We start from the raw sequence: 15,528 nt of genomic DNA on the forward strand, positions 1-15,528 counted from the left end.
CTGTATCTGTGATCTATGCTGCAGGTTTTGGCAGCACTGGATCCTTAATCCACTGAACAAGGCCAGGGATTGAACCCACATGTTCATGGGTACTAGTTGGGTTCTTAACCCACTGAGCCATAACAGGAACTCCCAAGAAGTTAAACATTTTTATGTTGAAAAAAAAACATGGCTATGGTGGCAAAAAGTAGATCACAAAAAGCTGTGGTTATGTTTAACTTCTATAAATCTTTATAGTGTATCACTGCAGACTTTTTTTAAATGGACATATTACTGTATTTTCAAAGGGAGCTGTTTATTATAGATTCTGGGAGTTCTGCTCATGTTTTAAATCGTGATGGTCATATGAGCAGTTTTTTTATTAATGAGTTGATACTTAAACCTTGAACACTTTCTAAAATTTTTTTTATTATTTAATGAATTTTATTACATTTATAGGTATACAGCAGTCATCACAACCAAATTTTACAGCATTTCCATCCCAAACCCTCAGTGCATCCCCCCACCCCCCAAACTGTCTCATTTGGAAACCATTAAGTTTTTCAAAGTCTGTGTGTGACTCGGTATCTGTTCTGCAAAAAAGTTCATTGTGTCCCTTATTTAGATTCCATGGGTAAGTGATAGCATTTGATGTTGTTGTCTCATTGTCTGACTGACTTCACTTAGCATAATTTCTAGGTCCATCCATTTTGCTGCAAATGCCGGTATTTCTTTCCTTTTAATGGCTGAGTAATATTCCATTGTGTATGTGTACCACATCTTCTTGATCTACTCCTCTGTCGATGGACATTTAGGTTGTTTCCATGTCTTGGCTATTGCAAATAGTGCTGCAGTGAACATCGGAGTACATGTATCTTTTGGAGCCATGGTTTTCTCTGGATAGATGCCCAGGAGTGGCATTACTGGACCAAATGGTAGTTGTATTTTTAGTTTTCTGAGGAATCTCCATCCTGTTCTCCATAGTGGCTACACCAATTTACATTCCCACCAACAGTGTAATAGGTTCCCTTTTCTCCACACCCTCTCCAGCACTTATTATTTGTAGACTTTTTGATGATGGCCATTCTGGCTGGTGTAGGTGGTACCTCACAGTGGTTTTGATTTGCATTTCTCTAATAATGAGTGATGTTGAACATCTTTTCATGTGTTTTTTGGCCATCTGTATGTCTTCTTTGGAGAATTGTCTGTTTAGATCTTCTGCCCATTTTTTGATGGGGTTGTTGAGTTGATACTTAAACCTTGAACACTTTTATGAATGCATGTTAATATTTTAATTTTTGAGAAAAAGCAGTTTTAAAAATTGGGTCATTAAAGTATGATCAACAGCAAAGATGCAAGTTGGTATGAATCTTTGGATTATTAATGTAAAATAGATAGTGCTGAGGTGCAGTAGTTGATGGGTTTGGTTTTCTCTTCTTGGATTCTTAGATCAATCAAATGTACCCTGAAGACTTTAAAAGATGTGTAGTTTTAAAACAATTCTCCATTTGTACAGCATTAACTTTTAGATTTTTATTTTTAATGGTTTCATCTTTTTTATTTTTGAGTGAAGAAACAAAAATTTTAGTAAGAATTTTGGGTTTTGTATAAAGGCCTTTGTGAACTTTGAGTGCACATGTATGTGAAATAGTGTGCAAAACAAGTAATTTCAGAAGTTTAATACTAGTTTCTTGAAGTATAAATAAGTTCTGTAAGTTAGATTTCTGAATTTTAAGTTTATTTGTGTGTTTGCTCCACAAATAATGAGCATTATGTATTAGCCACTTGGCTATTCAAGTTTTCTTCTGCATCTGTGGTTCTCTGACCAGTTCTTTTTTCTGATTAATCCTGAGTTCTTTGTGCCTTTCAGGGCTCTTTCCTTAGTCTTTTGTCCCTTCTTTGTATTCTTGGGGATGTGGTATACCCACTCTATTGACCTCATTTACTTCCATGTACCAGTGAGCTCCAAAGCTTTAATGAGCTGACTGTTCTGTGGTACCAAAAATCTAAGTCCTTTAGTTTGCCCACCTTGTCATGGTATCATTCAACAGTTGGAGAGTGTAAGCTATAGCAGAGACAGAATATCCAGAGGACTTTTTGCTTTTTTTCCTCTCGGGAGATAATAAAAATGAGATTTTTTTAAAATCCCTAATATTTTATAGGTGATAGAAAAGTTGAAGAGATAGGAGAATAAGGAAGAGTGACTTGAGTTTCCTGAGATAAGACTAAGTGCATCCTGAACATTGAAGGGGGCATTGGGTTTTGAGATCCTTTATTGTTTATCTGGGCCACGGTTTGGGCTTTTAGGGTTTCATTAACCTTTAGGTTTTGTATGCAGAAACTTATTTCTATTTCTCAGAGCACTTTTGATTGTATTTTCTTATATACCTTTTTTGTTTGTTTTGTTTTTTTGCTTTTTAGGGTCTCACCTGTGGCATATGAAAGTTCTCACAGCCACAGCAGCGCAGGATCCCGGCCACCTCTGCGACCTACACCACAGCTCACGGCAACACCAGATCCTTAACCCACTGAGCCCACATCTTCATGAATCCTAGTTGGGTTCATTAACTGCTGAGCCATGAAGGGGACTCCCAGCTATTCTGTCTAACGTGGTAGTCACTAGGCACATGTGGTTTAAATTAAATTAACATTAAATGAAATTAAACCTTTCATTTCCCACTAACTGTATTTCAAATGCAGAGTAGCTTCATCGTATAGTGGCTACGGGTATTATGTAACATAGATATAGGTCATAGTTCTAGAAAGTTCTGTCGGCCAGCACAGCTTTAGAATATTTGTGTGCTTTTGATTATCGATCATATGTTATCAGTGTGTTACTGATGTATATATACGTGTGAGAAGTAAAACTAAAAAATAATTTACTATAGAAAACCACTTCTGCACTTAATAGATTTTGTTATTGAGTGTTATACTTTTCTATTTGCATTTTCCACTTTTTGCTTTTTTCCTTGTTTTTAGCAGAAACAGTCCTGCTCCAGCTGTAACAGCAGCATCTGTGACCAACATACAGGCTACTGAAGTTTCTGTGCCACAAGTAAATTCCAGTGAAAGCTCAGGGGGTAAGCAGATAGGTTTGAAAATATTAGATTGTATTTGGTTTTAGCTTTTATTTTGAAAGATGGCTTTATTTGTTAAGTACTTTGACTTCAGTTTTTTAGTACCATTTTCTTATTTGCCTATAAACTTAAAGCTTTACTTTTAAGTCGATATGATTAAACTTTGTGTGCTTATGTATTTACTGCTTAGGTACATCGAGCGAAAGCATTCCTCAAACTGCCACACAACCAGCCATTTCACCACCACCAAAGCCTACTGTTTCCAGAGTTGTTTCTTCAACACGTTTGGTAAACCCGCCACCAAGACCTTCAGGAAATGCAGCAACAAAGATACCTAATCCTATAGTCGGAGTCAAGAGAACATCCTCTCCTCATAAAGAGGAGAGTCCCAAGAAAACCAGAACAGAAGAGGTATCTATATGTAGTTAGCCATGGGGATACTGTTTTGCCTAGCTTAATACCCAGAGGAAGAAAACCTTTGTGAGCCCAAACCGAGAAGCAGCAAGGAGGAAAGCTTTTAGATAATTTTTAGGTACTGCTTTAGTGCCATAGTTTCTCTTCACCCTTTTCTACTCTTCTCAGTAACTATCTCTCTTTCTCTTTTTTTTTTTTTTGCTTTTTAGGGCTGCCGGTGCAGCATATCGAAGTTCCCAGGGTAGGGTTCCGATTAGAGCTACAGCTGCTGGCCTGTGGCAGAGCCACAGCAACATAAGATCCAAGCTGCATCTGCGACCTACACCACAGCTCACGGCAACGCCAGACCTCCAACCCACTGACTGAGGCCAGGGATGGAACCCTCATCCTTAGGGATACTGGTCGGGTTCATTACTGCTGAGCCATTGCAGGAACTCCAGGAACTACCTTTTTCATAAAGCTGTCTCTCTTGTTTAAACTTCTTTAGCATGTCCAGTCTGTAACACAATTTAGCATGGATTTACAGTGGATATTTGTCATCCTGATTTATTATTCTCTCATAGCTGTGTGTCCTGATTCTTTGATAGCCTCTTTGGACAGTTTTTTGCTTCTGTGGTCCAAATGGAGTTTTGGAGCTTGTCCACTGTACTTGAGATTACAGGGCCACTAAGTCTAAGAGAGGCTCAGGGAATTCCTATTGAATGACTGACCATAAATTGCAGAGTCAGATTAGTTTTGGTATATTGAATGATTTTTTTCCTCCAGCCCTTGAGGAAATATTCTAGCAGTACTTCCCCTTTTTGTAATGGCCAGTTTACCTTGTCAAAAGTCTTAAATAGATTTAGGAAAACCATTAAAAATGTATGCTGATTTTGGTGTTTGCCTTAAAATAGAACTAGCCTTATAAGACCATTTCATTGCTCCTGAAGTCATACTCATGTTGTTTTTCTATTAATGAGACATTCACCATTGCCCTAGAGATGAAAGCCCTCAAACACCAATTCCGTTGTGATTTTTGGCTGATTGTTTGCTATTTAGGAACTTGATTGTTACACTAAAGTTTTTTTTATAATGGGTGAAAACAATCCGGGTATCTTGTGTAGTGTTTTGATCTTGAAGGGCAAAAGATTGTCTCTGTAAGTGTTATCCTGTAGCATATTCTGAATCCTTTTGTTATAGATTTTTTGGGAAACAGTCACATTACCCAGGTATGAATAATTGGATGAATTTTGTCACTCCGATAATGCCAAATTAGAGTGAAGAATGGCTATAGTATATCATATCGTACACCATGTATTCTGAAAACACATCTGTGTCTGTAATTATCTCTTAAGGCAGTGATTTTCCACCTCGGTTGTACATCAGAAGTAATGTTTCAGGTTTTTGTTTTTTGTTGTTGTTTTAATATAGATTTTAGAGTTTCCTCCAGATACACTGAATCAGAAACTCCAGGAGTCAGGTCTAGGAATCTCTTATTAAAAGTCACAGTGCTACATGATTACGTTGTAGTAACCTAAGAATGTATTTTTGGTGTAATTCCACTTTCTGTCTATTGATACTTAAAGTTGACAGAGCATTTCAGAATTTACGTTTCTTTTTGCCTTGGGTAAGGTATATGTAAGCATTAACTCTAGGTACCTATCATTCTATTTCTTTAATGCTAACGGCCTAATTGCTTCATGGTTCCCTGTGAGAGTTCCAAAATGCGTACCAGCATAGTCTTGTAATTTCCTTTGAACTTACTTGGTAGAAAACACTCATGTTTCATGTCTAGTTTGGAGAGGCAGTAGGGATATATATATCTATATATATATATATCTATGTAGGCTTTTTAAACTTAGTACAGAAAATTTAAAATAATACAAAGGGGAAGAAAATCGTTTCACGTACCCATCCTGTAGTTTGAGGTTTAATGACCTAAACCCTGTACCCTTAATTCTGTTAGCCCTTTCCATTTCCCCTGTACTTGGATTGTTTAGATGCAAAACCCAGACTTCGGTCATAACATTTCATTGGCATTGTTTTTTTGTTTTTTTTGTGTTTTTTTTGAGCAGAAAGGGGAATTGAGGGTTTTTTTAAGATTTTTATTTTTTCTATTATAGTTGATTTTGCATTGTCTGTCAGTCTCTGCTGTACAGCAAAGTGACCCAGTATTTTTGTTTTTTATTTTTTAATTTAAAAAAATTCTGCTCTTTGGCTGGGCCCATAGAATGTGGAAGTTCCTGGCCCAGGGATCAACCTTGCACCACAGCAGTGACCCAGGCTGTTGTAGTAACAATGCTGAGTCCTTAACCTCCTGCGCCACCAGACAACTTCCTCATTAGGTTGTTTTTTGTTTGTTTTTTTTTTTTTTGGTTTTTGGTTTTTGTCTTTGTTTTTTGCTTTTTAGGGCCGCACCTGCTGCGTATGGAGGTTCCCAGGCAGGGGTTGAATCAGAGCTATAGCCGCCAGCCTATGCCGCAGCCACAGCAACTCGGGATCCGAGCCATGTCTGCGACCTACACCACAGCTCACGGCAACACTGGATCCTTAACCCACTGAGCGAGGCCAGCGATCAAACCCACAACCTCATGGTTCCTAGTCAGATTTGTTTCCACTGCGCCACCATGGGAACTCCTCATTAGTATTTTTAAAATCTTGTCTCTAAAAGATAACAATTACACAGAAGAAAAAAAATAAAATAAACCTACCTCAAAAAATCAATAATTTATTAATATCAAATGTCTAGTCAGTACTTATATGTCCCTGATTGTGTCATTTTTAAAAATAGTCTTTATTTGTTGACATCTGTAAGTAAATAAGATCCTTGTGTAGTAGTTGATTGCTGTTTCTTAAGTATCTTTTGAAATAGAGGTTCACCATTTCCCTGCCTCCTCCCTCTTAAAACTTTTTGTTCTATGTATTTTTGTCAGTTTGGGTTTTGCTTATGGTAGCTTCATGGAGTTGACTAACAAAAATAGAATTTTAAGGTATAGAAGTGATCTTAGGATTTTAGATTATTTCATAGACTCACCTCTTCCTTTCCCAGAATAGGAACTCGAGGTTCAATAGCTTTCCCATTTATAAAGCTAATTAAAGTCAGAGCCAGAATTAGAACCCACACCTAAATCTCATGGTGCTAAAGTTGAAAAAGATTGTTACAAGTAATTCTGGTTTTGAAGGACTCTTACTGGATCTTTTATCCTCTTAGTGAGTACTTGGTATTAGAAATGTTAGTAGACCAGAAAAAAACACTGGTCTATTGTTATTATGTACATGTTAATATATTATATCACATACATAGGTAAGAGAGTTTTAGATATTGTGGGGTAGCTTAGTTCTATTTGATTTTTATCATACACTAAAGCTTTTTAAGTACATATAGAGGTAAAATAAAAATAGAAAAAGTTTGCCCTATCATCTGAATTATACATACATATATGTGTGTTTGTATATATGTGTGTGTGTGTGTATATATATATTTAAAGTTATGGAAAATTTCATACGTGTACAAAATTGTAACGACCAAGTTATGTTTGCATTACCTAGCTTTGTTGGTTAACAATTCAAGGCCAAACTTGTTTCATCTGCAAATCTGCTCCCTTCCCCATTGTTATGAAGCAAATCCCAGGAAGTTGTTTCAACCATAAATATTTCAAAAACACTACTACAGTATATTATCACCATATATATTTGAGTGTGATATATATGTATATTTATCAGTATTAACAATAATTCCACGGAGTCACATACCCAGTCAGTAAATACAGTTTGTATGTTTGCAGGATGCAAATAAAGTCCTTATGGGAACGGGTTGATATTGGTGTTAAATCTTTTCTACTTTATAAGGTAGCTTGTGGTTTCTATGTCTTGTTTTAAAGCCACATTTGAAATTAAGTTTTAGTTCTGCCTAGTAAATAGAGCAGAGAAATTTGTGTCAAAATTGTTCTTCTACAGAAAGTGTTTATTGCAAGTCATTGAAGGAATGAGAAAGTATAGCCGTTTTTGGTTTTCTGTTTCCCCTCTTTACCAAAAATGAGTTGTTTATTCTGAATAGAAATATAATAAGTTAAAAAAATAAGACCTGAGGAGTGCATTTTTCAGACCTCTTTCAGGATGTTAATAAGACCGACTAAGCCAGGGGGGTTCTGTGGTTAATTACGTTTGGGAAAGTTAGAGAGTCTTTCTAGAACTTTTCAGAACCTTTTATGTGCTAATGTGTCTGAATCTCCCAGAAGGGGTGATAGTATTCCAAGTTCCTATATGTTTGATCAAGGAACTTTTTTTTTCTCTCTCCCTTACAAAAAATGTTTTATGAACTTAGTGATTTGGGGAATATGTTTCAGGTGGTGATGGGCAGCAATAACAGTTTTCCTCAGGTTCTTTTACAAAATGTTGGTAGAAACTGAAGCCAGATTTGGTAACAGGAAAATAATTATTTTAAGTGAGCCAGTAATGTAGTTTAAGGATATGCTTGGTCTTACAGGTTAATTATTTTGTTCTTTAATAAAAATTGGCGAGTAATCTAAATTTTCATTTTAGAGAATAAAGCTTTTTTTTTTAAAAACAGGATGAAACAAGTGAAGATGCTAACTGTCTTGCTTTGAGTGGACATGATAAAACAGAAGCAAAGGTATACTCATTTAGCCTTGGAATACATACACAGAGTACAGCAGACGTGATACAAATAAATGTCTTTAGAATATTGTACTGTGTTCTGTTCTGTAGGTCTTAGGTGGTTTTCAGTATTATTTTTAGAGAAGTGCTTGTCCCTTTTGAATGTTAATGTATAGTGCTGAAATTGAATTCCTCAAGTGCAGGAGTTCCTACTAGATGAGAGATTATCTGATGGACATTAAATGGAAGCGATGAGTGAGATGTTCCTTAAAGGAACTTATATTTAAGTAGAGAAGGTGAGAGTAGAAGTGGTTATTGTATCATCAAAGAAAAGCAAAGTAATTGCAGATGGTGGGGGTGGTAAGAGACCCAAGAGCTAAGATGCTCCTTACTGACTGCAGAAGGCTTCCTCAAAGGAAGATGGTGGGTTGGAGGCACTCCTTGAAGGAGACAGGATTTTTGGTAGTACAAGATGAGAAAGTTATCTCACCCTTGGGGTGAGAATGGGATATGTTTGGAGCAGAAGATTTTGGCAGACAGTTCTGACTAGTACCTGGGATGCAAGGGACTCGAAAAAGGTAGATAGGGTGGGGAAGATTGATTTAGCCAAAGTTTTAGGCTTTGAATGTCATTTTTATAGAAATTGAAATGTACTGAAGACTTTTAACTTTTTTTGTGTGTTGTAGAAAAATTGGAAATCTCCATCTTTTCCCCAAAGTATCCAAATTCCCATGATTGATATTTTAGGGGAAGTATCTTTTAGTGTCCTTATAGATTTTTTTTTTTTTTTTTTTTTTGTCTTTTTAGGGCCGAACCCGTGGCATATGAAGGTTCCCAGGCTAGGGGGTTGAATCAGAACTATAGCCACCAGCCTACACCACAGCCACAGCACCTCAGAACCTGAGCCTTGTCTGTGACCTACCCTACACCACAGCTCATGGCAATGCCGGATCCTTAACCCACTGAGCCAGGCCAGGGATTGAACCCTCATCCTCATGGATACTAGTCGGGTTCCTTAACTGCTGAGGCACGACGTGAACCCCGTCTTTATAGATTTTGTGTGTGCACACATACCCCGGTGCCTTTTGCTATCATATCTTTATTCACTCAGTAAACTGAGAAAAATGGTTCATACGATTACATTATCTACAATATTATTAGTAGCTGCGTACATTTCTGTCATAAGGCTGTTACCGTATTTTATTCAACCAGTTCCCTATTGGCAATTGTTTCTGTTAAAAAAGGAAGTTGCCCTTTCGTGCTGTAGAATTGACTGTAGCTAAATAGCTGCCATTCATTTATGTCTGTTAGGATAAATTAGTGAAAGGAGAATTACTGGGACAAACAGACTCTTTTAGACCTTGATGTGTTACTAAGTTGTGCTTCAGAAAGACTCCTTACTCTTCTTCCCCTTCTACTCCTCAGACACCATTTTTATCCCTTTCAGTTCCATAGAAGTTTGGTATTTCATTGTTTTATTTTTATATATTTTGTTTTATAAAAATTCAAAGTTTTGTATGTTTATTTTCATTTGTGTGTATATATGTATTGGGGGGGCACCGCTTTAAGAAAGTTTAGAGCAGTGGAGTGGCATGGTTTGCCCCATATTTTCTGATTTTTCTTAGTGTAGAATCAGTGCATTGGTTATTAAGGAGGGGAAGAAAAACCAAAAGGAAGGAGGGATGTTTTAGAGACATTTTCTACTTTTAATTAAGCACATGGGAGTCGTTTTGTACTTCTGTTTAATTTTGTGTTCTGTTTTGTTTTGTTTTTTTGCTTGTTAGGGCCCAACTCGTGGCGTATAGAAGTTCCCAGGCTAGGGATCAGATTGGAGCTGTAGCTCCCAGCCTACGCCACAGCCACACCAACAGCAGCTCTGAGCTGAGTCTGGAACTTGCACCACAGCTCACGGCAACACTGGATATTTAACCCACTGAGCGAGGCCAGGGATCAAACCTGCATCCTCATGGATCCTAGTGGGGTTCATTACCCGCTGAGCCACAATAGAAACTCCCTTATTTAATAATATTGAATGAATTTTTTTTTTCCCCTTCACATAGCTAAGAGCTTATTAGGTTTATATTCTATTAATTATTGCCTGGGCAACATTTCATAATTTGTACCCATGCGTCTTTAATTATTTGCATTTGCTTAAAATGTCCAAGTTGGAGTTGGTTGGAAAGTCGAAAGATATTTTGTCCATGCCTTATAAGATTTAGGTAGGCAAATAGAAATTTTTATGTGTGTGAAATGGTGAAATAACCTACAAAGCTGTCTTTCTCTTTCTTTCTTTTTTGGATGATTAACCCTCTGACAATAATAGACGATTTTGTAATGTAGACACATCTTTCTCTTGATCCCTCCTGTCTTCCAGTTTGTCTTTTTTATTAGCCACCAAACCCAGTTATGTTTTTTTATCCTTTTTTAAGTCTCTTTCCTCCCCCGTCCTCTTTGTCTCACAGGAACAACTTGATACAGAGACAAGTACAACTCAATCAGAAACCATTCAGACAGCGGCTTCTCTGTTGGCTTCTCAGGTACTAAGTGCAAAAAGCAAGGAGAATTTTATTAGTGTTGTTTAATGAATCAAAATGAACATATACAGAAGTTTTATTTTAATCTTTGTGAAAGAAATTGCTAGCCTTCAAGTGTATTTATTGTATTTAAAGGTAGAGCACTGGATATGATATGATGGACCCATGCGCGTTTGCGCTGCCAAGCTGCTAACTCATCCCTTTATTTGACATTGCAAATCATTTAAATCACTGCACAGTATGCACTCTTCACATAGTATTTATAGGGCAGAGAGTGAAATTTAAATTAGAGCTTAAAACCATTCTTCATGCTTTTTGGGGAGAAGGGGCATGAGGTTAATATCTTCATTTTTGTCTTTTTTAAAATTTTTTTAGAGCCGCCCCCGCAGCATTTGGAGGTTCCCAGGCTAGGGGTCGAATCCCAGCTGTAGCTGCCGGCCTGCACCACAGCCACAGCAATGCCAGATCCAAGCTGCATCTGTGACCTACACCACCCTCACAGCAACACCAGATCCTTAACCCACTGAGCGAGGCCAGGCATTGAGCCTGTGTCCTCATGGATGCTAGTCAGGTTCGTCACCACTCAGCCATGATGGGAACTCCCAATATCTTTATTTTTGAAGTATGTTTCTGCCTCCACTTTTCACCTCTTTTATGTTGTTTTTTGTTTGGTTGGTTGGTTGGTTGGTTGCTTGCTTGCTTGGTTAGCTTTTTGGCCACTCAGTCCTGTGGCATATGGAAGTTCTTGCACAAGCGATCGAATCCACGCCACAGCAGTAACCCGGAGCCACGGCAGTGACAATGCTGGATCCTTAACCTGATGCACCACAAGGGAACTCCTCACCTCTGTTTTTAATTATTAATTTAGTGTAATCATAGTTCTTTAAAATTATTTTTTCAGTTGTCCTAGAAACTCTACTTGTGACAGTCCCTTGCATTCAGTAGGCACCTGATTTGTGAGTCTACATTTTGTTTGTGAATAATTGTTTTCTTTTTGAATCCTTTCCAATTAAATATACTCCAAAGTCTAGGTCAAACTCTGACACAAACCTTTTCTTTAAGTGGACATTAAGAGCTGCAGAAGAGCTCTGCAGAAGAGCTGAGACTGCTGCTGCCGGTGATGGTGCTGCACTAATGATACTGACTTTGGGGTTCACAGTACCTTCACATGATCATTTTACAACGTCTTTTTGTTGCCTGTTAATTTTCATAGTCCTGAGTGATACAAATATTATGGTTGCATTCTGAAATGTCTATTTTCATAGCCCTTATCTAACAAAAGTCTTGCGGGAAGAAACTACACCAATGTTAGGAAGTGTTAGTGTGATACCGATACATGGACAAACTTGTTGATCAGAATTGAGTCCTGTGGTTGTGATTGCGTGTCTTTACATTAATATCTAGGGAACTGTTTTCATAGTTTGTCTTACTGGCTTCATCCCTGTAGTGAGGAGTCCCCATGGGTGCTTGTCTTTTAGATGTTTTTATAAAGAATTACAATTTTCATTCTAATGAAAAGATCCCTAGAACCATGGAAAGAAAAATCACCTAATTGTATAAAGAGAATGATTATGTTGATTTTAAAAGATACATCACTATATATTTGGTGATGCAAGGGAGATATTTATTTCTGGGGAGGTGATCAGAATATTGTTGCTGTGTCCTAATAATGAGTCTTCACCGTTTTGAGATAAATTTGAAATATTTACAGATGAAGTGATAGGCCCTCTGGGATTTGCTTCAGAATAATCTGGAAGAGTAAAGGTGGGAAGACAGTGAATTGACTTTGATTTGACAGTTAGTAAAGCTAGATAATGAATACATGGAAATTCGTTATATAATGCTCTCTACTTTTGTATATGTTTGGGATTTTCCATAATAAAACACTTAAAAATGTCATCTCTGTGTTTTTGAGTGTTAAATTTGTGACTTAATTGTTTTTAACGTAGTAAAACATCCCTACACTTTTAATAAACAGATTATTGCTCAGTTGTATAGATTTAATTTTTAATTTATAGAGTCAGAAAGTAATACATTTACTGTTAATGTGCTGCTGCTCCTGTGTATGAGGTGAACTTTAAGTGTTCTCCCACACGGGGGTGCTCCAGTGCCAGTTAATATTAACAGCTCTTGGTATTACTACAAGGAAATATAGCTTAACATGAACTTTATAAGTATATGATGGGTGGTTTTTGGAGACTGTATTTATTAAAGCTGTATTTGAAATCACTTCTTTTTTTATATTACTGAAATATTGCTACTTATTTGAAATTTTCTGCAACTGTTAGAATAATTTTGTAATGACAGTCAAATTCCATTTTGACATTTGTTGTGTTTTTCTTTAAAATGTTAATATGTATGATAAAGTCCTATCCATGTCTTAGGAGATAAAGCAGTGGAAAGTAAATCTCATTGTTAAGTTACAGTACTTTGAACAATGTTTATTCTTTGCTTTTATTCTCAGAAAACATCCAGTACAGACCTTTCTGATATCCCTGCTCTCCCTGCAAATCCTATTCCTGTTATCAAGAATTCAATAAAACTGAGATTGAATCGGTAAAAACAACCTCAGGGGTCCATAAACAATATCTGCCAACTCAACCTGTTGTCTTCAAATGCTGAAAAAGGAGGATGGAGGGTACAAGACTAGACATGACTGAAATGGATTAGGTTTTTTGGTGACCTCCCTTACTGGGCTAATCAGCACTTGATCGGAAGTCCAGGTTAGTATGTGAAGCCAGGAGTACTATTATTATTGTGTTAGCAACAGTTGCATTAACTATTTCAAAAAATTACTGCCTTTAAAAAAAACAAAAAAACAAAAAAAAAAACCTCAAGCTATATTTGTATCCGTAATTGACATCTGGACTGGATTTATGTTTGATGCATTGTTTGGAAAATTTGCAATACAAACTGGCATAAGAATTCCTTATTCTGATGATGCACTTTTATGTATTTTTTTATTAGAAAGTAGAACTAATTTTAGATTTTCAGCTTGATGGATTTTCATTTTTTTCCTGAAGAATTTCCTTTACCATTAGTCTTCAAATTGGATGCCATTGTGTGGCGGTGTACTGTTACACTTCAGAGGAGGGGTAGGAGTACATCTAGTTCAGTCCCTGCCAGGTAGCTGTAACCTTCACAAATGAAATGTCAACTCTAGGGTATATATTTGACATTGAAAGAATAATTAGGAAATACTTTGTTTTGATGGGGTCATGATTAAGAAATGATATATTGGTTTTATTTATAGAATTGTTTAGAGTGCATACAGATCAGCGATCAGCCAGCAAATATTTTTCTTTGAGCTTGTTTAAGCTCCATATTCTTTTGCCTTCAATCTGTTGTCTTTTAAACAAACGAAGCTTTTTGCTCCCTCCCCCTTCTTGTTCTTTTCCCCTCTGCTTATGTGCATACGGTAGGACTTATTTCATCAAAGACAAAATGCCAGTATTTTCTTAAGCCATGATGTGAAACCAGTGACCCTGTGGCCACATGGCACAGAACACTAAATTTTGGTCCCATGGCTGTAACTTTAGGGTGACTAAAAATAATGCCTGTGAAACATGATATCTCTCTTGGATGGCCGTTTGATCTCTAAACATGAGGAATTTTGTACACTCCACAGAACTCCTGTCAGTAGTAAAGTTGATTTTCAATTTTAAACATGTGAGCAAAAAGGCATTTTTTCCAAGAATTTTAAACTGTATTTTTAAATGGTTGACCAAAATTTGTCAGTGAATTGTACATGTAGAAGCATTTAAAAATCATTTCTGACAAGCACTTGACATCTAGTCAGCTCTCTACTCCTTTTACATTTTGTTTTCTCCTGTCTATAGATTCAGAGCTCCTTTATGTAAGGGGACTAGTTCCTCGTAATCAGGCGACAGAATATTCATCTTTACAAACTATGAGGAATGATGCCAGATGTTGATAAACTTAGTTATTCTTAATCGGGACAGAGCCAACCTAACAGATTTTTCTGATGAGCATGTTTTATGAATCCTCCATTGTGCTCCATTCTATCACATGTGCATTTTTCCTGTTAAACTGCAATGACTTCAACTCTTCCCCTGTCCTTCTAAATTGATTTTCCAAAGTTGGAGTGTAGTCTTTCCCCCCTTAGGCTATGCATTAATTGAGGCTTTCTTTTCACCATACTTTATAATGTCTAGTATACGCTATTTCTACTGCCCACATCTTGGCTCTGCACAGTCACCTTGCCCTTCCTCCCACCACCTAAGAAAAGAGGGTCAGACTAACAGGTGAAGTGTACAAGGTGTCTGTGTGTTTGTGTAGCTTCAGAGTTAGATTGAAATTGCCAGGCACAGATTTAGTCTTTTGTCATTTTGTTTACACATTGGGGAAAAAGAATTCAGTTTATTAAACGTTTCATGTAACTGCACCCAAGTTTTGCCAAGCTGGGAACTTGGACCTTTTCTGTGTAGTGACTTTTTAATTCTAGTTTTCATAACCTGGAGATCAGACTGTTGCTTTCGCATGATGTACGTAGTGTCTCATGACTGGAGTTTGCTTTGTTTTATAGTATCTGTACTCCTTGTATTTTTCAAGAGCTATTTTGTAAACAGATGATGTATTTCTCCATTGAAAACACAATAAAAAAAAAACAGCACAATCCCATAGTTGGCTGGTTTCTTTTGACTGACTTTTTTTGTTTTTTTCAGTGATGTCTTTATTTCTGTTTGCAAGTTATGGTATATAGCTGTAAGTGAAGATTTGCAAAATAATTTACTTTGGTTATTTTTAGAAAAGATATTTCTGGTTAATTTATACCATTAGCAGCAACTTAATATTAATTGATACCTCACATAATCAGGTATTTATTCTTATAATTGATCATTAAGGAGGAAAACATGAATATAGTACCTAATAATTAATTTTCTGCTGACTCACCCTCCAAAACATTT

The 15,528-nt window shown here is 36.7% G+C and overlaps 1 protein-coding gene across 20 annotated transcripts in view; it reads left to right on the plus strand.

Annotated features, from left to right (window-relative positions):
• The window catches only part of PAPOLA (poly(A) polymerase alpha), a 64,612-nt gene extending 49,376 nt beyond the window's left edge, over positions 1-15,236 (plus strand). For 4 of the 20 annotated variants that reach the window (XM_084970139.1, XM_001929075.8, XM_084970147.1 and 1 more), the window contains 5 exons: positions 2,959-3,059; positions 3,247-3,467; positions 8,020-8,082; positions 10,529-10,603; positions 13,065-15,236. In XM_084970139.1, the coding sequence (XP_084826265.1) occupies positions 2,959-3,059; positions 3,247-3,467; positions 8,020-8,082; positions 10,529-10,603; positions 13,065-13,160 (556 nt within the window). In that variant the 3' untranslated portion in view covers positions 13,161-15,236. Of the gene's footprint in view, positions 1-2,958; positions 3,060-3,246; positions 3,712-5,890; positions 7,268-8,019; positions 8,083-8,904; positions 10,604-13,064 lie in introns of those variants that run through there. The other 16 variants (XM_084970140.1, XM_021099682.2, XM_084970150.1 and 13 more) reach the window with 7 other exon arrangements.
• The last annotated feature ends 292 nt before the right edge of the window (positions 15,237-15,528 follow it).

The sequence above is a fragment of the Sus scrofa genome, chromosome 7 (genome assembly GCF_054392235.1).
Source record: "Sus scrofa isolate SSC_HxYL_T2T_F1_AM1 chromosome 7, Sscrofa_HxYL_maternal_Yorkshire_Landrace_v2.0, whole genome shotgun sequence".
NCBI lineage: Eukaryota > Metazoa > Chordata > Mammalia > Artiodactyla > Suidae > Sus > Sus scrofa.